The sequence below is a fragment of the Symphalangus syndactylus genome, chromosome 19 (assembly GCF_028878055.3).
Source record: "Symphalangus syndactylus isolate Jambi chromosome 19, NHGRI_mSymSyn1-v2.1_pri, whole genome shotgun sequence".
In the NCBI taxonomy this organism is placed as follows: Eukaryota; Metazoa; Chordata; class Mammalia; order Primates; family Hylobatidae; genus Symphalangus; species Symphalangus syndactylus.
In genome coordinates this window covers 16,666,278-16,688,776 of record NC_072434.2, presented here as the reverse complement: position 1 = coordinate 16,688,776, position 22,499 = coordinate 16,666,278, and the positions used below count along the sequence as shown (strand labels likewise).

Here is a 22,499-nt window from a genome sequence, read left to right as displayed (position 1 = left end):
TAAACAACTAGACCAAAAAAGTCAGTAAAAATACAGAACAGTTGAAAAACAACAAACTTGACCTAAATGACATATATGGATACTGTGCCTGACAACTGCGGGTAGATACACGTTCTTTTCAAGTGTACGTGGAACATTTATAAAGTTTAAACCTGAAATGGGGAGGAAAAATCGAAGAGCTTAGGGGAGAAATTAGAGCTGGAGATTGGAAATCTCCCGTTCCAAAGTCTACCTGCTTTTTCTCACAATTCAGTGATTTTTCAGTGGGAGTGGGGTATTGGCCAAGAGGGAAGGTATCCTCCCCCAAGAATATTGATTTTTCTTTTTTCAACTGTATGTAGGCCATGACTAATGGGAATGGCTACCCATGTGTTTACTGTGGACAAAGACAAGAGGCTGCAAACCACCACTGTAGCTGAAGAAAGCTGATACAGGCTCAAATCTTCATCCCAGTCCCTAGGCAATGCATTCTAATTTCTGTCAGTAAAGAGCTCTACTCATTCTCCCAAAGTTGGACCTCTTAGGTCCAACCCTGGCACCTGAGGTGTCAAGAAAATGCTGTCTTCATAACCCTCTGGAGCCTCTGACTCTCTTGATTCTAAAGGCTACTCCCAAGTGTTCTAAAACTACACAGATCTCTCGATGAATTGGCTTTGCTGCTGGGTTCCTCTTTCTTAAAAGTATTTAATCAGCGATTTTCCCAGTGCCCCAGTCATTTCCTGTACGAGTGCTGCTGACTGTTTTACTTCCTACCAGGCTGCCCTCCTCCTCTTGGCATTCACACTTCCGACTTTCAGATGAGCTCTATTAACTCCTGTTCTTCCAGCCTCCTCCTGGCTCAGCCATCTGGGAGGCACATAGGCATTCTTCCCATCCCCCAGCTCATAGATTTCCTTATTGTAGAAGGGCATATGTTTTCAAGTACCTTATCATTCTGGCTCTTTCCCCCGCTTCTCTCCCAGTTCTAAGCCATTGATTGCTTTTCCTCCTTAGTTCATTTTATAGCTGCTGAGAGATTTGTGCTCTCTTGTTGCCTGTTTGCTTTTGTGTCTTTTGTCCCTTATGTCCCAGTCTACTCAAGGATACCCACAGTCACCTAGATACCATTTCTACTCTGTGCTTTTAGTGTCCTGCTTGGGAAATTGGGTGATCACTCATCTTCAGAATGACCTCAAGAAATGCTTTGGCATGAGAGATCAGGGCCTGAAGACATTACGCCCCCACCCAAATCATTATCCAAAAGGGGTGAAAGATGGAAATTTGCCAAGACAAAGATCACAGTGGTAGTTTAAGAAATGAAAGCTTAGATTTGATTGTCTGTTTTATTTTAAGGGATGTTGTTTTGAGTTTATTTTCTTAGTATTAGGATAGGTCATTCAAAGAGATTGGAACAACCATGGAAGAACATTCAGATTGTTATAGGACTATGTTTCAGACTGGGAGAGCAGAGGGCCGTTAGACTCTTCCTGACCCCACCCTGAACTCCCCTGAACTCCCACCCTTGTCCTGAGTATGCCTGTCCCTAACAAGAGACTTTGGTCAGGGACCAAAGTGAGCTTTGTTAGTGAGCATTCACAGAGGGTAGGAGCTGAGTCCACGGAGTTCACATCATGCCAAGGAATGGATTTTCTCCCAGGGCCACTAGCATTACTTGTGGGTTATCAAGTGTTACTGCTCACACATTCCAGAGCTTCTGGAAAAGCCTTAAGGAAATGGCTTTCAGAAAGCCATTTCTGTCCTAGAGGAGAGAGGTCCTGGATTTCACTGAACCAGAACTCGATGGGTGGTTTTGGTATTCTGTGACCTAGGTAGTGGGGAGCTCCTTCCTTTGGATGTTTCCTTTATGCCCACAGTCAAACCATATCCTAGGTGTACAGCCGAGAAGGATCTTTTCTGTTTAATCTATCTGGAGGAATAGAAGGTAACTGTATCCTCCTTATTTTCATTCTGCCACCCCTACCTTCATCATTTCTTCCTTTCTGCTAAGCACTTTTTATCATCTTTCTTTGTTTCGTTTGGGAGTTTTGTTTTTTTGTTTTCTTTCCTCAGGAAAGCTGAATTATTTCTTACAGAGTCATTTAGTGCTTACTGAAACTGGGGAAGAAAAAGATTATGCAACCGCAGGCATAAGGAAAAACAGAGAACGTTCTTCCCTTTGGGCCCACAGAGCCCATTGGAGGGATTCAGCTACAAACCTGCCTGGGAAGTAGTTTCCAGGACCTTTGCAATTCCACATAGCATCTTTAACATGTTTGAGAGTACGTAAGGAGGCAGCATAGTGCGGCGGAAAGAACACTCAAGTGAGTGTTGAGGGGGCTGGATTCGAATATTAATATTAGCCAACATTTATTGAACAGGCTAGGTGCTAGATTCTGTTTAAAGCACTTTATGTGGATTATCTCACTATTCTTATTATCATATTTTACAGATGTGGAAGCTGAAGCATAGAGTGTTTAAATATAATTTACCCAAGGTCATCAATTGGGGAGTATAAGTAGGATTCAATTCCTGCTCCACAGCCTGCATGTTCAGCTCTCTTTTGATACTGCATGTGGTCCTTGATAGGCTACTGACCCTGGAAAAGTCATTTCAATTTTTAGGGCTCATTGGTGAACCATAACCAAAGGGAGCTCATTGTGGCTAACCTCTGATGGAGTTTCCACTTTTAATAATTTATATGATGAAATGCAGCTATATTGTTTAGTTCTTGTCATTATGTGAAAGCATAGTATTTAAACTTTGACCTCATTGATTCAGCAACTGATTATTTTATGGCCACTGTGCACAAAGCAATGGGCTGGGTACCACAGAGGATTCAGAAAAATGCTTAAAAAGTTAAAACCATCTCTTCCATTAGCTTTAGATGGTTTTATATTGTAGTTGCTTTGAGATTTTTTTTTTTTTTTTTTTTTTTTTGAGACAGAGTCTGGTTCTGTCCACCAGGCTGGAGTGCAGTGGCACCATCTCGGCTCACTGCAAGCTCCGCCTCCTGGGTTCACGCCATCCTTTTGCCTCAGCCTCCCGAGTAGCTGGGACTACAGGCGCCCGCCACCACGCCCTGCTAATTTATTTGTATTTTTAGTAGAGACAGGGTTTCGCTATGTTGGCCAGGATGGTCCCGAACTCCTGACCTCGTGATCCGCCCACCTTGGCCTCCCAAAGTGCTAGGATTACAGGCTTGAGCCACCGCGCCTGGTCGAGATTTTTTTAGACTAAGTTTTTTAGGTAATTAAACAGGAATCAAATTCAAAAACCATTCATATTCCAGAAGAGGAATCCTGAAACAGGTATTGGGCCTTAGACTAGTCAAGTTTCTGACATTTTCTTTTAAAATATAACTTTTGTCACTAGGATAGTTTATATCCATTAACTCCTGAGTGAAGGAGCTTCTGGTGAAATTGTTTTTTATGGTGCTTACAAGCTCAAGGGATTCTTTAAAAATGGAATGTGACTGCTTTGGGAGTCGCTAATACTGAAGCTGGATCGTTATAACCTGAAATATCCATTAGTAACTTAGAAAGGCAAACTCAAAGAAAAAGAATTTACTATGTAATAGCTGGATTTTTTGAAATCAGATTTTTTTTTTTTTCTGGCAAGCTAGATTCAATATCTAACTTGCTGTGGAGTTAGGTTATGGTGTGGAAACCTCTTGGCTGGGACAGGAAAAAAAATTGATCTTAAACTAAAAAACTAACTGAAGATATTCCATTTCTAGTAATACCTTTGAGATTGGAAGAATTGCATTCTGATGGGCCCATTCGTTAGGTTAATGTCCATCTTTCTCAACAGATTGTAAACTTATAAACTTTCTGTTTTGCATTCAGACCACAAGTGCCTGACACTTAATAGATGTTCTATAAATATTTGCTGATGGACTCTTTATTGCTCACTCCCTAAAATCCAGCCATTCCTCCCTTGCCAGCATTCAATAATTGAACCTGCTTTGAAACATCTGATCAGCCACTTCAAGAGAGCAAGTTATTTTAGCTCTTGTCTAAATAAGTTAGTGGGCTCCAGTCCTTAAACCACTATTTTCTTTATTAATTCCTCAAGTACAGACTTTTGTATGTAACTGGTCTTTTTAAACCTGTGTATAATGACTCATTAATGAGTTGTAAAATAAATTTAGTGAGTTATGACCAATATAAAAAAATAGAAAAGCCAGGCACAGTTGCTCGAGAATATAATCCCAGCTACTCTAAGAGGCTGAGGTGGGGGATCTTTAGGCCAGGAGTTTGAGACTAGCTTGGGGAAACATCACGAGACTCCATCTCTAAAAACAATTTTTTAAAAATTAGCCAAGCATGCCTGTTACCAGCTACTTGGGAAGCTGAGGCAGGAGGATTATTTGAATCCAGGAGTTTGAGACGAGCCTGAGCAAACTCAGTGAGATCCCATCTCTACAAAAATTAAAAAAATTAACCAGCGTGTTGGTACACATCTGTTGTCCCAGCTACATGGGAAGCTGAGAGAGGAGGATCATGTGACAGTTGAGCCCAAGAGTTCAAGGCTGCAGTGAGCTATGATCATGTCACTGCATTCTAGCCTGGGCAATAGAGCAAGACCTTGTATCTAAAAAGAAAGAAAAGAAAAAAAGAAGATAAAAGAATAGGAAATATCATAATGGACAGCACATAAGTAGAGGTGAAGCCAGCTGGACTTCCTCAGTCGAGTGGGGACTTGGAGAACTTTTCTGTCTAGCTAGAGGATTGTAAATGCACCAATCAGCACTCTGTAAAAATGCACCAATCAGCGCTCTGTGTCTAGCTAAAGGATTGTAAATGCACCAATCAGTGCTCTGTGTCTAGCTAAAGGATTGTAAATGCACCAGTCAGCACTCTTAAGAGCTGTAACACTCACTGCGAAGGTCCATGGCTTCATTCTCGAAGTCAGTGAGACCAAGAACCCACCGGAAGGAACCAACTCCGGACACATAAGTACTTTTATTACAGACACATATTTTGCTGTATTGCAATAAAAAAATGTATTTTTTGAACATCCTAGTCTACCTATCTTCAGAAGGCAGAAGCACCTCTGGTGTCCCTGTTGTGGCATCTCCTAGCCTACCTCTCTATAAAAGTTTTGCAATTAAGTATATTTGTGTTTTATACATCCTTGGGCTTCTCATAGTTTAAGGTCCTAACTGGAGTTCAGTCTTTCTCAGAGCCATCTCATGGTATCCTAACCGATGAATGAATGCTGAATAGAAAGAGCCCTGCTTGCATATATGCAGGTAGTATGGTGGAGGGGAAATCTAGAAGTCATTTCTGAGCTCTGACCTGCTGGATCATCACCCCCTGAACCCCCAGAGCCTCGGCATACAGCCTCACACTATACCACCTATTTTGGTGGCCCAAGTTAGGTGAGGGAGAGGACCAGACACAGTGCCCACTATCACCTAGCACTGGCCCTGCTACCAAACAGTCATTCCTTTTAGCCCTCTCCTCCCCACCAAAAGCATTTCAGGCAAAGCGCCAGCTCCTGAAATGTGGCCTCTTTGAAGTGGTTAGTGAATGCCCCTGAAACCACCACCTTATGTATGGTGGTGCTTCTGCTGCCAGAGCTTAATACAGGGTCATGTTCCTTTCCTCTGAAATCTGTAACATAAATTCAGTTTTAAACTGGATTTTTTTTTTAACAGTTGGTCTCTGAACAATCTTTAGGGTGGGGAGGGGATACTAGTGGTTGTGGGGAGATGTGTGTCCTTGAAAACTGGATTCTTTTTTGGAAAACTGCTGACACAGGCTAAATGGCAGAGAACTAAATGGCCCTACTGTTCCTACCTGCTGACAGGCTCAGCCTTGGGATGGGGCTGAAATGAGCTCTCGCCACATGGCAGAGACATGCCTTCCTCTTTTTCTTCTTCTTTCTTACAAATAGGGGGTAATTTTGTGCCTGTCAAAAAATACAGCTTTGAAATGTAGATAACCAATTAACAACAGTCCCACCCCCAACTTGGAAAGCACATGAGTGCTGATCTAAATAACTAGAGAATCGTAACAAGTAACCTCCCTATTGAGAACAAGTCTGAAACCTCTTTCATAATTGGTGTTCTTTGGGAAATGCTAATAGACAAACCCATCCAAGCTCAGGAAATGTACTGATTTAAAGAGGTCTAAGGAAGAGGGACCAGCCTAGTGGCCAGGCATCCCGGATGCCTAGGATCCTTATGTTTCCGTGCATATCTGCTGTTACATCCTTTCTGTGAGCAAGGAGGCTTTGGAAAATTACAGTCTTGTCTTGGGGAGATGAGATGACACTGTGCATTTCAGTTCTGTTTCCAATGCTGTTATCTGTTGGAAAAGGAAGCCTTCCTACCCATTTTGTCAGCATACAACTGGTAGGAGCTGTTGCAATCTCATTGTCTTCTGATCAGCCCCTCGGCAGCAGTCAGAGTGGAGGCCGGTGAAACACTCTCTGGCCAAACGGTTGTGGTGAGTTTCAAAATAAGAGATCCCAGCCTGAGCGCACCGTCACACTTCCCATCCGATAGAACCAGCATTGCTAACTGTGCCACATCTCTATTCTAAATTTAGGCATCTTTTGTTTTCCAGGCAAAGATTACTATGCAAACATTTAAGAGAAAAACTTTGTCCAAAGTAATTTTTTCCCCCAACTTCTATTTGGTTTCCTGCAATGTTGAGATGACTCATTCTCTTCCAAGAAATTTTAAAGAAAAGAGATGCAGGCTGTATGTTAGTACACAAAGACTGCTCTGTAAATTCTCTTTTTCTTCCCTGTCTAGAAACCCCTTGCCTTTTTATAGAGAACGGAAAAGCTCTACAGTCTTCATTGTCATGTACTCGGCCTCATCAGGTTTTGTTGTTCCCAGGAATAAATGTCCCCCTTGTCTTTGGGTGGGGCCCCCTTGTGGCTTACCAGCTCTGTCAACCCCACTGCAGTGGCCAGCACGGAAGCCCATTCTGGGGCCACGCTTTCCCCCAAAGGCACACAGTTAAGGTTTCTGAAACAGAGAACGAATGGCCTTTTGTCATCTGTGAAAGGAGAGACACTGGCAATTTCCTGCCTCTGGCCTAGTGTCAGAATTTCTCCTGATTGCTAGAGGCTGTATTGTACGTTTTAAGTGGGCTTGCTACACATGTATTCCCAGCCCAACCCTCAGCCAGAGGGAGCAGTAAGTCAGATCACTTCAGCAGCCTGTTCAAATAAACAGGGATAATAGTTGAGTGGTCCTCCCAACTAATCAGTACATGAAAGGAAACATCTGCCTGGGCTTAATTGCTGTTTTTTTTTTTGGTTACACTTTTCCCTCCTCTTTTTCTCCCATCCCCCACTCTGGGGCTAGGTTATTTAAGTCATGGGTAAGCAACAGGGTAGAGGAATAGGAGCTTTCTCCTTTAACCTCTGCCATTCAAACATAAGGAGGAGTTAAGAAACGATAGGCTGGCAGGGGGAGATGGCCCAGGGGCAGGAGGGCAGGGCTGTGGGAAGTGATACTCATGGTCACTTCCTGACCCTGTTGCTGACTCTGGGGCTCAGAGTGAGTCATGTTGCCTCACTTCACCTCCTCGGGCCTCTGTTGCTTCAGTGGAGCTCAGCTTTCCTCTCGATGGAAAGGAGAGGCTGGTATGTGAGGTCACAGATGAAAGGCATTCCCTCTTGTGGCTTCTTCCAGCAGTTGAGGTCATTGGATGAGAGACCCTGGAATGGTAAATTTAAGACTGGCAAGATCCCCTGAACCTGTCCATTTTGTAGAGCATCTGGGTCCCCGAGGAGAACTTGCTCATTATCTTCTAGCCAACCAGCCATACACTAAAGGGAGGGATGTTTGAAGCTAATATGGACTCTAGAAGCCAGGCAGAAGATCATGTAGAATTGTAGAATGGCAGAGGTTGGAAAAGACCTTAGAAATGTTTTAGCTGAAGTTTTTCATTTTATAGAAGGGAAAACAGAGGGCCAGAGAGGTTAACCAGGTTGTCCAGAGTTACTTCTTTTTTTTTTTTTTTTTTTTTTGAGACGGAGTCTTGCTCTATCACCCAGGCTGGAGTGCAGTGGCCCGATCTCGGCTCACTGCAAGCTCCGCCTCCCGGGTTCACGCCATTCTCCTGCCTCAGCCTCTCCGAGTAGCTGGGACTACAGGCGCCCGCCACCACGCCCGGCTAATTTTTTTTGTATTTTTAGTAGAGACGGGGTTTCACTGTGGTCTCGATCTCCTGACCTCGTGATCCACCCGCCTCGGCCTCCCAAAGTGCTGGGATTACAAGCGTGAGCCACCGCGCCCGGCCCAGAGTTACTTCTTTGGTAATGCAGGAGCCAGGAATAGAAAGAGAATCTTGTGATTGCTAATTTAGGGCTCTTTCCACCCCTTTCCCCACTATCAGATGTAAAAATTCATGCTTACTCATGACAGAGGCCACACATAGGTTATATTCCATAATCAATACCTTAATAGAAAAATGGGCAGAGAACACCTTAATAAGAAAATGGCAGATTATAAAAGAAAAATGAAAATGACTGATAAACATTTTTTAAAATGTTCAGGCTCACTAGAATCAAAGGACTGCAAATTACAATAGGATACCACATCAAATTGTCAAGACAAAAAGATGTGAAATAGACATTCATATATGCTATTGGTGGTATTTTAAATTGGTACCGTTTTTCTCAAAGGCATTTTAGTGGTATAAATGGTAGTCTTTGACCCAGCAATGTTATTTCTAGGAGAAAATAATGAAAGGTGTGTGCATTAGATCATATACAAAGTAATGTGATATGGCATTTTTTATTACAAAAATTTAGATGTGAAGTAAATGTCCAAGAATGGGAGCTACATCAATGTAACGTATTATAATGCTATAGAAGAATAATACATGTGGAAATGTTTACAACATATGTTTAAGTGAATAAGTTACAAAACAGGATTTATAATGCAATCCAAATTTTGTAAAAATAGAGAAGATTAGAAAAATACATAATAACACTTAGAGTGGTGATTTCTTAGTGGTAGGAATTTAAGAGTTACTTTTGTTTTCTTTTTTGAGGTTTTCTAGTTTCCTTATTATAATAAACATGCATTACTTTTGTAATCAGAAAAAAAGTATTTTTTTAAGTAGAGAGGTATATATCTTGAAAAAAAGCAAGATCTTAAATGATTGTGTATCTGACATGAAAGTCCTTCCTTTTTTTGCCTGGGAGCTAGCAGCTATGGTGGGAGGGATGGGAGACAGTATTATAACTTCTGTTAGGATGGCATTTTGATACCCGAATTTCTGGTAAGAAAGATCTAGAAGGAGCTGGCAAAAGATAAAACAAGGGGTTTCCCTCTCAATGACCCATGCTGCCAATCAGTTTTAGCTCTCTTAGGTTTGGCATATAACACTTAGTATAGAAGGTGTGACAGTTTCCTTCCTGCTTCCTCCTTTCTTTTCTTTTCTTTTCTTTTTTTTTTTTTTTTTTTGAGACGGAGTCTCACTCTTGTCACCCAGGCTGGAGTGCAATGGCACAATCTCGGCTCCTTGCCACCTCCATCTCCTGGGTTCAAGCGATTCTCTTGCCTCAGCTTCCTGAATAGTTGGGACTACAGGCGTGTGCCATTACGCCCGGCTAATTTTTGTATTTTTAGTAGAGACAGGGTTTCACTATGTTGGCCAGGCTGGTCTCGAATTCCTGACCTCAGGTGATCCACCCACCTCGGCCTCTCAAAGTGCTGGGATTACAGGTGTGAGCCACTGTGCCCAGCCCTCATTCTTTATTTCTACTGCTCTATGTAGTTAGATGTTAGCCCTGGGTGGCAGCAGCAAAGAACCCAGGAGCCATCACTGCTGAAGATTAACTAGTTGGAGACCCCTTAACATATATTTTCAGCATCTAGTAACAGCTAATCTCGCAGGCAGTCAATATTGAGATACCGCTGCCTTGTGAGTTTTGGGTAGAAATAAAGCAAGTAAGAAATATAGTTCCATCCTGCTTGGAGTTTTCTATTTAGTTAGGGACTTTGAAGTCCCTGGATGTTTATATACTTTTTCCTATTTCATCCCATTACACATCTTACTTTCCTTTGAAATCTTCTGGAATGCTTGACTGCAAGTATCTGAGAAACCGTGTTCCACCTAACAACAGTTGCTAGGTAGGATGTGGCTTTCAGGCCTGCTCTTTGAGGACCAATAGAAAAACCAAAGGCTACCACGCTTTTTCCCTCCACGCAATTGCCTTTGCTAGGCTATAGAAAGGGCACATTTCATTTTATTAAAACTCTTTGAGTAATCTGACCATAATTGGGTCTGATTGGAGTGGTTATCTGATTTGCTGGGTTAAATAATGGGCCTTACTTGAGTCTGGGTTATTTGTAGAGTCAGTGCGGCTTTTGCCTTCGTTGCTCCTTCCTCTCTCTTCTGTTTCCCAATTAACCTTTATTCCTCTTTCTTTGCAGAGTAAAGAAGTCGGCCAGCAGCTCCAAGATGATTTGATGAAGGTCCTGAACGAGCTCTACTCGGTAAATCAGATGGGTTACTTGGCTCTTTAACAAGCAGAGGGAAGCAGCATTTGGCAGCTTGCAGCTGTAGTACATCAGCAACAGAATGGAACTGAGGTTGAGGACAAGTGCATGGTCCCCACTGGGGTTGACCCCACCCATCTCTTTTTTCACACTCGCCTTTTCAAAACGGAATGAGTCAAAAAATACTTCCTCAAAATAAGTTTTCTCCTCAGCTGTGCAAGCTCACCCTGGCTTTATTTGGGGCATAATTACTAGAGACCAGCCAAAGTCTAGGTCATTGGCACCGTGGACCCCATTAGCAGCAAACAAGGGACCCTGAACCTAATGGCAAGGAATGTAGCCTGCATTGCACTATTAATATGTGCCTGTCGGAAAGGCTTTATTGTTCTATGTTTTGCGTCAGATCTTGGATTGATCTATGGCTTTGAGACTAGAACAAATGCTCTAGAGGGCAGCACAGAGTCCTAAATGCCCTCAATAAGAGGGACCAGTTTGAGCAGAGAGAGCTTTGCACTGGCTTCCTGGAGTTTTATAAAGCCAAACCTCAGTGACGAGGCAGGCTGCGGGCTTGGAGAAGAGAACACAATCTGTTCTGAGATGACTGGCGCTTCAGGCACATGATGCCTGTGGCTGGTGCGTGTTAATTCATGCACAGAGAGGTGGTGGTGGTGGGTGTTCCCCAGCCATGTTTTTCTAATTATAATGAAAACAAACACACACTCACACACATACACACCAAAGAAATTCCTGTTGTTATAAAGGGAATGCCTTTCAGGGGCCCCTTCTCCAGCTTGGATGTGCCAGCCTACTGTGTCATTCTCCAGGGTTTCTCCATCCTGTTTGAAGGTGATACTGATTTCTGATGTTTACTTGCTTATTTGCTGCATGTTTTTTCTTTTCTTTTCTTCCTTTCCTTTTTTTTTTTTAATTCACAGAACAGGCAGTGGTGACATGCATGACAGGCATTTGGGATCAGACGTTGCTGATCCAGAAGCCTAGGTGTGGCCATTTTGTCATGGCAACTGTTAAGCAAGTAAATAGGGTAGAGTAGTCATCTGACTTATCTCCAGTGATGTTCAGTTTGTTTTGAATTTCTACTCTGTGACTCTTCTGCTCTGAAGCCAAACATAGATAGATGGTACCTTTGGTTCAGCTCCCAAGTTTTCATTTCTCTCAAATGAAGTCAAGAGTTTTTAAAAATAGAAACACATCAATGTGAACCATTTTCAGACTGGATGGGTTTCCTGAACCTTGTCTTTTTAATGCTTTACTTCTGCTCTTTTAGATCATTTTCTAAGCACCAAGAAGAGCTATTACTCCTTTCTCCTGGCAGAGAATTCCCTAAGATAGAAAATGATACATGTAGTCATTATATAAATTCTTTTATTTTCCTGTAAGCATCTTGACCCTCTACTATTTGCAGCTGTTTCTGGGGAGGAGTAGTTTGGATAACGAACAAACCTTGCCACTTCTTCAGTGGGACTCAAGGCAGCAGAAGAAGACTAGTGTCTAAGGATCTGTTAGCTTTTACCCAGGGTCCTATGTCTCTTCATATGCTGTGCTTTAAAAAATAATAATAATAATAAGTGAAAGGGTGTAAGCTGTGTTCGAGTGAGGAAGAAAACCTTGGAACTTATTTCTCTGGTCTGCAGAGGGCCAAGGTGCTACCTCTGACTGCAGACTTAAGACAGCCCAATATTGGCCAACTACTTTACTGGCCATTGTGAGGCCACGGTCAACATAGAGCATAACATCTTCCCATTGATGTTCAAACTGAGAATTGCCTGAGTGTGGTATCCCCTGCCATAAGGTGAGCTGGAATACACCTTCAAAATCTGTCAAAGGCCAAAATTAAAATGTGATGTTTTCCTCTAGTAGGCAATGGAAAGAGGGAAAAAAGAGTAGAGGCACTAGGAAGTTTCAGAGAAGTCAAAACATTCTGGTCCAAATGGAGTTTTAAGCAGAGGGAGTTTTACCCCAAGAGGACATTTGGCAATGTCTGAAGACATTTTTGATTGTCACAGCTGGAGGAGTAGGAGGTGCTACTGGCATCTAATGATCTAGAGGCCAGGGATGCTGCTAAAATCCTACAGTGCACAGGGCAGCCCCCACAACAAAGAATTATCTGACCCACAATGTCAATATACCAAGATTGAGAAACGCTGGTCTAATGACTAGAGTCTCCTGAATTAGGCAACCTAGATTCTACCCTGTCTTGACTACTAGCTGTATGAACTGAAGGGATACCCCAAACCTTTATGACCTTGGTGTCTGCATATACTCCATGCACTGGTATTTCTATATCCTAGGGGGTGGAGTAGTTGGGTGAGTTATGCATCTTGAAATATTAGATGAGAGCTAAGGATCAAATAGGTTTTCAGATTCTGTAGGCCATTAGAAAGTTCAGTGAGCCAGGCTCATGCCTGTAATCCCAGCACTTTGGGAGGCTGAGGCAGGCAGATCATGAGGTCAGGAGATCGAGACCGTCCTGGCTAATACGGTGAAACCCTGTCTCTACTAAAAATACCAAAAAAATTAGCCAGGCATGGTGGTGGGCGCCTGTAGTCTCAGCTACTGGGGAGGCTGAGGCAGGAGAATGGTGTGAACCCGGGAGGCAGAGCTTGCAGTGAGCCGAGATCGCGCACTGCACTCCAGCCTGGGCAACAGAGCGAGACTCTGTCTCAAAAAAAAAAAAAAGAAAAAAGAAAAAAATGAAAGTTCAGAGAATAGCCGGTCACAGTGGCTCACGCCTGTAATCCCAGCACTTTGGGAGGCCGAGGCAGGCAGATCACCTGAGGTCAGGAGTTCAAGACCAGCTTGGCCACCATGGCGAAACCCAGTATCTACTAAAAATGCAAAAATTAGCTGGGCATGGTGGCGGGCACCTGTAATCCCAGCTACTTGGGAGGCTGAGGCAGGAGAATCACTTGAACCTGGGAGACGGAAGTTGCAGTGAGCCGAGATCTCACCACTGTACTCCAGCCTGGGCGACAGGGTGAGACTCTATCTCAAAAAAGAAAAAAAGAGGCCTGGTGCAGTGGCTCATGCCTGTAATCCCAGCACTTTGGGAGGCTGAGGTGGGCGGATCATGAGGTCAGGAGATCGAGACCATCCTGGCTAACATGGTGAAAACCCGTCTCTACTAAAAATACAAAAAAAATTAGCCGGGCATGGTGGTGGGCGCCTATAGTCCCAGCTACTCAGGAGACTGAGGCAGGAGAATGGCATGAACCTGGGAGGCAGAGCGTGCAGTGAGCCAAGATCGTGCCACTGCACTCCAGCCTGGGGGACAGAGCAAGACTGTGTCTCAAAAAAAAAAAAAAAAAAAAAAAAAAAGAAAAGGAAAAGAAAAAGAAAAAAGAAAGTTCAGAGAATAGAATTATTTCTTCTGGAGATTAAGACAGGTTTAGGACTGGTCTGAATAAGGTACCATGGGATTACGGTGACTAACTGTCCCTCTTTGCTTAGTACTGAAGAGTTTCCTGGGACATGAAATTGTCAGTGCTGAAACTGGAAAAGTTCTAGGTTAAAAAGTGTTAATTGGTCACCTTGCATGGGAGAGTGGTTTTATCAGGTGGGAAGCTGGGACTGTTACATGCTAGCTTTGGGAAGCTGCTTGCTGTATGCACACTCTTGGGGAGTCAAGAAGACAACAAGGGAGAGTTTCTTAGAAGGAGCTTTCCCATTATTTGCTTGTCAGGAAGGCAGGGAAGGGCCTCTCGTTTCAATGACGTTGTAGGCAATAGAAGTTATTTGGGGTCACTGGAAAAAGGAAACCAAGGATATAAGAAACCCACCCAGTTTTTTCGGTGCCCTTCTTCACATCTGCCCCTAATGCCCATGAATACCTTTTTTTAGGGGACTAGTTATCCAAGGGTTGGTAATTTTAGTACCTTTGAACCTTGATGATCCAAGGAGCAGGACCCAGGTGTTCCCAAATAAAGATGCCTTTGGGCACGGGGCCCAGAATGCCACCATAAGTGGCCAGCTGCCCCTCTGCACCTTCCTCTTTTCTGCCTGAAGGGCCTTTGATTTCCGTGACTTGGCATTCTGTGCCGGGGCCTGCTTCCCACAGCTGCTATTCAGAGAGCAATCCTAGCGAGCATTCTTCTCCACGTGTTTTCCCCCCATAATGAGCTGGCTTGTATGTAAGCCATGGCATAAGTGGCTTTCATTTTCTGACTGATGCACCGGGAATGCCTTTGAAGTCAGAACACACTGCTTCCCAAAGAACTCTGGGATTCTTTGCCTCAGTTGTACTCAGAGGTCGTGTCTGGAAAAACCCAGCAAACCCCCACAGGAAGGAGTGTACATGGAGGCACTGAAGCCAGTGTGGATTGGCTGAGTATGAAGAGTCAAGGAAGCTCTAGAATTGAGAAAGAAGAGGCTTTGGGACACTTTGGGGCTGTTGTTATTCCTGAGGCCTTATGCTTCTGTACTCCCCCTAAATATACATCCCCTTGGCTTGGAGCAGCAGCTGTGTGCTGGCAGAGCTACTTCAGACTGGTATTTAGCACCTGTTCTGTTGAAATAGTGGCACTTAATAGTCCCTCAACTCTGCTTGCCTATTTGACCCTGGCACTAGGCACTAGGGAGACAAGAACAAATAAGAGATGTTTCTGACCTCAAGGCATTTAGTTTTAATATGGAGAGACAGAAAAGTAAAGCATCAAGTGAAAAATGAAGTGACAAGAACTCATTTACATGTCTGCACAGAGGACAAGGATGAAGTCAGGCTCCTTGAAGAGATACTTGAATTGAATCTTAATTGCCAAGAACTCTTTTCTTGTTCTCTACATGTTCCCTTTTTTGTTGCATCCAATTTTTGTTTCATGATGCAATATCATTTTATTTCTCATTTATCTCTCCAGGGCTATTATGGATATATTGTTTTCAAACTTTTCTTCTTGTTGTATAATATTTCTTCTAAATTGCTAGTTTTGGTCTTGGTCTTTCATATTAGACATTTCCTTTAAATGCCTGGTCATCCTTAGCTGCCTGTTCACACTTTAAAGTGAGGCACTAAAAGATTCTATGTCAGCTGTGGCCTTCACAGTAGGGTGTTCTAACTGGGCTGTGTCCTTGAGGAAGCCCCAACTTTAGTATTTCTAGGTCTCTTATCTTGGATGGTCAGATTGCCAAGAGATCACACTTTTGATCTCCCACTCACGTCTGGGGTCTGGGTTGTGAAGAGGCCTGGACCATCTCAAAATTTAATGTAGACTTCATCTAATCCTCCTGTTGAAGTTCAGTATACCCCTATCCTCAGCTGAACCTTGTATCCCCTAGTCCATGGACCCTCTCTAACAGAATAAACCTCTCATCTAGTCTTCCACTACAATGGGAGAGGGGATCTTGGGGTCTCACTGTTCTCAGACTTTTTTTTTTTTTTTTTTTTGAGACGGAGTCTCACTCTGTCGCCCAGGCTGCAGTGCAGTAGCGCGATCTCGGCTCACTGCGAGCTCCACCTCCCAGGTTCACTCCATTCTCCTGCCTCAGCCTCCCCAGTAGCTGGGACCACAGGCGCCCGCCACCACGCCTGGCTAATTTCTTTTTGTATTTTTAGTAGAGATGGGGTTTCATCAAGTTAGCCAGGATGGTCTCGATCTCCTGACCTCGTGATCTGCCCGCCTCAGCCTCCCAAAGTGCTGGGATTACAGGCATGAGCCACCACGCCCAGCCTGTTTTCAGACTTTCAATAGCTTATTTTGTGTTTAGCTCTACCTTCATCCCACTGCTACTTATTTCTCTTCAGGCTTCTGTGATATGAATCTGGCTGCTTCCTGGCTCATTCTAGTTTTGGTTTAGGACCCAAGTAGATCAGTTACTGCTTGCCTGCCTGCTTTTTGGCTTCTGCTTCCATTCTTTTTGTTTTTCTCAATTTATACCTAAATGATAATAATCTTAGAACCTTTTTTTTCCTATTATTTTAGTGTGGCTGTCAGAGGGAGCAGAGCTAAATATATGACTTCAGTGTTTAGTTTTTCAAAGTAAAGTAGAATGTTCTTCGCAGAACTGAGAATTTAGACTTTTCAATTCTTCCCCATAGTTTGTATTTGCCTCACTATCTATATATAGATAGAAGTATGTATATATATATGTATACATATCTATATATACATATATGTGTAGCTATATGTCTAAGACATAGATATATAGATGTACATATATTTCCATATGTATATGTACCTAGATATATATATCTAAGTCCTATCTTGGCTTTCTCTAAGTCCTATCTTGACTATAAATATATATTTAACATGTATATCTATATCTATATACATTTCTAAGTCCTGTCTTGACTTTCCTCTTTTTTCAATTGTTTTGGCATCACTTATTTAAGCTTCAGCTTCTAGGTACCTCAGTTTTCTCTTGAGCTGGAAGGCACTAATAAAGCTTCTCCAGTATTTACCCAGAAGAGAGATTCACTGTCATTCAGTCATTTGGGCAACCACTTTGTAAAACTACCATTGTGTATATGACATATTTCTCCACTGTGAGAAGAAAACACAAAAGAAGTAGATCTTAGCTTGAAGAATGTATAGTTTCTTAGGCAAAGTAGCGTTTTACTCTCTTGTAACAAGAAAGTTCTTTAAGTTTTTTAGGGGTAAGGAATAACGTAAATTGTTGATTTTTGTTACTTCATTTGTTGACTTGGTAGCACTATTCTTTGACCTCTTTTTTATCTCGTGTTTATCTATAACGTTTTCTCTTTATCATGCACCTTCATGAAATAGGAAATGACTTTAAAAAAGAAAAAAAGCACTCACTTTTGTAACTGCTCACTAAGCTTTTGAATCGTATGGTCAGATTCAGGTGAAAAAAGAGAAAAAAAAAAGGAGCCTCCTATCTACACTTCTTCAGCCGGGATAACAGATGCCTCTTTTCTACTTCTTAGTTAACCTGGAAAGCTGGGGCTCTGTTTGAATTACTTAGAAAGGCTTTTAAATGCCATTGGTTGTTAAGTATTGTTTCTTCTGTATAGAAAATATGAAGAGTATCATCCTGGTAAAATTTACGGGAAGTAGTGTTAGGTTCAGAATAAGGTGAAGCTAATGTAAAACATTCTGCATTCAAAATGAGACATAATTTAGACTCTAATGTACTTTGATTTTGTCAGCGTCCCAGTATTCTTTATTCCTTCGTCTGCCTCCAGCTGATCGTAGGGGCTAGATTAGTATACCCACAAAGTCTTTCTAAGCTAGATTTTCTCAACGTCAGCACCACTGACATTTGGGCCAGATAATTAGTTGTTGTGGGGGGCTGTCCTGTGCATGGGATGTTCAGCAGCATCCCTGACTTCTAACTACTAGATGCCAGTAGCAATCCCCAAGTTGTGACAATCAAAAATATTAACAGACACTGCCACATTTCCCCTGGGGGCCAAAATAGCCCCAGGTTGAGACACTTCTCTAACTCAGGTTCATAAATGGAACCAGTTTCTCTTTTCAGGAATATCCTGACCATACTTAACCTTTCCTCCCAACCAGTTCAGCTCCAGTCCTATCCAGAGGAGAGTCGGTGTTGCTTAGTGGCTAAGAATGTGGTCTTTGGAGTCTGACAGACCTGGGTTTGAATCCTGATTCCACCATTTCCTCATTGTATGACCTTGGGTATGATAGTTAATCTCTCTGAGCCTTATTTCCTTATCTTTAGAAATAGAAATAATAACAGTGTCTTTCACAGAGTTATTGTAAGGATTAAATGAGGTAACGTACATAAAGCCCATGGTACACAATGTTTATTACGTGGTAGATACTAATAATAATATTGTACCTTTGCACTCCTCTGTTACACACACACATGTGCGCCCACACACACACACACACATCCACCCAACTTCTACTCTCTAATTCTCCCTCTCAAAGAAATCTTATGGCATCACACTTTCAGCACTCTTGAACTCCCTGTGTGGAAACAAAGTTCCCACAGAGTAGAGCAGGCACTAGGTGGCTGGAAGTAGTACGTTTAGTAGGATTGGAAACAAGCTTGAGTTCTAGGCTTCCTGGCTTCCCTGTTAAGAGCAAGGATTGGACTCCTAGATGGTTGCTTTGATGGAAAATCATCTTTCACCTTTTATACTACTTCCCTCCTGTGGCAATTCCAGTTATACTTGATATGGATTTTATTCCTTCCCAGACTCTTACCTGAATTGTTATGAAGGCTTACAGTCTTCATAGGGTTATTGTCTAGATTGTGGAATTGGCCTAAGGATGAAATGAGAAAATATGTGTGTGTGGTACTTGGCATAAAGCCAGGAATATACTAAGTGCTCAGTAAATGATAACTGGCATTGCAATTGCTGCTGCTGCTTTAGTTGCTGTGAGAGGGTGTTTGATCTGGATAAAGCAGAACAGACAGATCCCCAGAATGCCAGGCTAGTAGAAAGAGCTTTTGGAAGCTTTTCCTCTTCCCTGTTTTATATCTGAAAGGTAACAGAAAGCATAGGCTAATCCATAGGCTGCACTGCCCTCTTCGGGGTTCCTGACCAGCCCAGAAAGGCTCTGCCCTTGCGGCCTGAGAGTGGTGGTGTTGTTTCCCATCTACTCAGTATTATGAGGTGACTAAGTGATAGAAATCACCTGGCCAATATTAACGAGAAATGATTACAAATGATAATGAATAGAAGTAAATAATACATGATGGATAGTCATGAAGTTATTTCAATAAGAGGAAATGTTGGCTCAGTTCACATATTGCTTTCCTGTGCTTTAGAGTGGTCTTTAATCTGTGTTTGCTGAACCAAACGCTTCTGGATTTTTCCCTTAGGGGTGTGAGGATATTGCTTCATAGGGGAGAGCTCCAGCTGAGTCTTGTTAGTCTGCAAAGCAGAGAAATGACCCCCTTGGCTTGACCTCTGGGGGTGGGGGTGGGCGATGTCTTGCAGGTCATGAAGACATATCACATGTACAATGCCGACAGCATCAGTGCTCAGAGCAAACTAAAGGAGGCGGAGAAGCAGGAGGAGAAGCAAATTGGTAAATCGGTAAAGCAGGAGGACCGGCAGACCCCACGCTCCCCTGACTCCACGGCCAACGTTCGCATTGAGGAGAAACATGTCCGAAGGAGCTCAGTGAAGAAGATTGAGAAGATGAAGGAGAAGGTGCGTATGCTCCCACAGCTGTAGTTGCTGGGAAGCAACATTCGGTAAGGCATTGCTGATAGGAATTTCCCAATAGTCACTGGGAAGAGCAGACAAGGAAGCTCTGGGTTCTTTTAGTGCCTAATGACTAAAAATGAGGCCTTGCTCTGTGCCCTGGCAGGAATACTAGGTATTGGAAGAACTGGGCACGTGGGATTCAAGTTTTTAGCCTCTAGCAGAAAACCAAAAAACAGTAGTCACCTTTCCCAATCCATTTTCCAAATAGAGCTCAATATCCTATTGCTTTGGAGGGGTTGGGGGTGACTGTAAACCCAGGGTTTGGTTTCGGGTATCAGGTGTTCAGGGGCAAGAGTAGTGGTACCTCCTTCAGAGTGGCATTGCAAGAATGAAGAATGATATTTGAAGATAGAATCAAAGTGGGGCACGCATCTTAAGTAGGGAGCCTCATTAACCTTTCCTGAATTGATCTACATTGTGCCCTTGAATCTCATTAAACAGAATTAGAACCCAATTTAAGGCAGATGCGCATAGGGAGTAGCAGCACAATTGTAGTTCTTGAATACACTGTACTTTTATCTTTTAGAGAACAATCCCCCCTTAAAAAAAAAAGTAAAAGTGAACTTCTGTTTCCTTTTCAGCGCCAAGCCAAGTACACGGAGAATAAGCTGAAAGCCATCAAAGCCCGGAATGAGTACTTACTGGCTTTGGAGGCAACCAATGCATCTGTCTTCAAGTACTACATCCATGACCTATCTGACCTTATTGATGTAAGTGCTTAAAGCCAAGGGCCTGAGGGCACCTCTTTTCTGGTTTCAGAATCCTCGTCAGACATTCGCTGATACTATTGTTCAGGAATCTGGTGCATTTTGAGAACAATTAGGAAGATAGCAGCCATGATCCATCAGGGTGCTTGCCAAGCACCAAGTGAAACGCTTCACACTTATTCAATCCTAACTGAAATTCTGGGAGGAAGGCATTATTATCTGTATCTTTACAGATTAACAGAGAGTTTAGATGACTTACTCAGAGTCAGTTAACAAATGACAGAGGCAAAATTTGCACCTAGGCCTGATGACTCCACCCAGGCTCATAACCACTACAGTCGTCTATCTGCCAGGAAATACTTTCTTTTTTTATTTTTTGAGATAGAGTCTTGCTCTGTCCCCCAGGCTGGAGTGCAGTGGCGCAATCTTGGCTCACTGCAACCTCCATCTCCCAGGTTCAAGCAATTCTCCTACCTCAGCCTCAGCCTCCCCAGTAACTGGGACTATAGGCATGCACCACCATGCCCAGCTAATTTTTGTATTTTTAGTAGAGATGGGGTTTCACCATGTTAGTGAAGCTGATCTGGAACTCCTCACCTCAGGTGACTTGACCTCAGCTGCCTCGACTTCCCAAAGTGCTGGGATTACAGGTGTGAGCCACTGTGCCCGACCTAGGAAATACTTTCTTACATCAGCTTCTCTTGCACAGGAGTGAGTGGCAAGAACTTAACTAAAGAGTTAGAATGCCATACCTTACATTTGTATAGCATTTAAGGTTTCTCAGTGTTAACTCATTTGACTCTCACATCACCATTATGGGTAAGCATTGCTGTCTCCAGTTGCTACATAAGGAAGCTCAAGGTCCAGAGGACCACGAGACTCACTTGTCCAAGGTTATGCTGCAAATTAGGGTCTTGTCAGGAAGGTATCCAGCTCCCCCTGACATCTGGCCCATTTTTTAAAATATGTGATGCAAAGGGGATTGAGGAAAGCAGTTAATAGGCACATGTGTTTTGCAAGGGGCAAGCACAGGGATAAGCTTTTTGTTTTTTTGCCAGTGAGTTATTCTTGGCCTTGTTTTTCCTGCTGCTTCTCCTTACAGTTGGGTCTTATAAGCCCTCTCACCTACAGACGCCAATCTGGCCCAGGTCCTGAGCCACACTTAAGTGAAGCTATGTAATTATACCCTTTCTCACCTCTCCTTCCAGTCATCAAAGTGAGGCATCTGGAGCCAGCCAATTTAGCATCCCAGTCTCTGGGGCTTCAAGTGTATCTCGTCTCTGAGGCCTGCCATTTGTTTCAGGGTCTTGTTGGCAGCAGTTGGACTTTGCAAAACTCTGGCCAGACCACTCATGCTTTCCTGCCTTGGTTTCTCCACAAGCAAACCTGCCCCACCTCACAACATCATATGGGATTTGGGTCCGAGTCTTGCTGTTATATCACCACCTGGGTCATCTAGGCTTGTCACTGAATTGTTCTGGAACCCAGCTTTGTTTCTCACCCACTCCCAAGCTCCTCTAGCTAACTGAAGAACTGGGCTAATTCCCTGGTATTGAAATCTGGCCTCACGTAAGAGTTGCTTGGGGAACTTCTCTGAAATACAGATTCCTGTCTCGCTTTAGCCGAGGATTTTTGATTCAGTAGATTTCAGCCACTTAATGCCCTAGGTGTCATTGTCTCACTGGGTTAGTGGAGCCTTGCTCCCTGTTCTGGTACCTCTTTGTTCTCTCTGCTTGTTGATGACAATCTGAACACTGTCCTTCAATGGAGATCAAAGCCCTAAACAAGATCCTTTCTCCTCCTCAGGGGAAGAGCTCCTCATTGTTGGGAGAGAGGCCTGTTCTCAGCATGAGGAAGAGAATCCATTCTTTCTTATGCACAATTTCTGCTATTTATCTTGCATTTGGTAAAAATTCAGACTGTGCTGTCTGCCACATCTCTACTATTGGTTAGCCTTCTTCTCTTTTTTTTGTACTCAAGGCAACTTCCCTACCTTTTTCACCAATATATTGATCTCAGGGGAAGGGAGGGGCTACTGCTGTATCAGCCACAACCTTTGCAATCCATAGATTCTCCATCAGGTATAACCAAGTGTTTTAAAATCAGTCCAAGAAGCAAGGTATTTTATACCTTATTTTCATCATTTTAAAAAAAATGTCTGCTAAGAGCCTAATTT

General features: G+C 43.0%; 1 protein-coding gene across 9 annotated transcripts in view; it reads left to right on the top strand.

Annotated features, from left to right (window-relative positions):
• SRGAP2 (SLIT-ROBO Rho GTPase activating protein 2) overlaps positions 1–22,499 on the top strand; it is a 253,770-nt gene that overhangs the window by 163,730 nt on the left and 67,541 nt on the right. For all 9 annotated transcript variants that reach the window (XM_055234718.2, XM_055234719.2, XM_063613643.1 and 6 more), the window contains exons 5-7: positions 10,391–10,453; positions 19,344–19,559; positions 20,198–20,326. In XM_055234718.2, the coding sequence (XP_055090693.1) occupies positions 10,391–10,453; positions 19,344–19,559; positions 20,198–20,326 (408 nt within the window). The remainder of the gene's footprint in view (positions 1–10,390; positions 10,454–19,343; positions 19,560–20,197; positions 20,327–22,499) is intronic.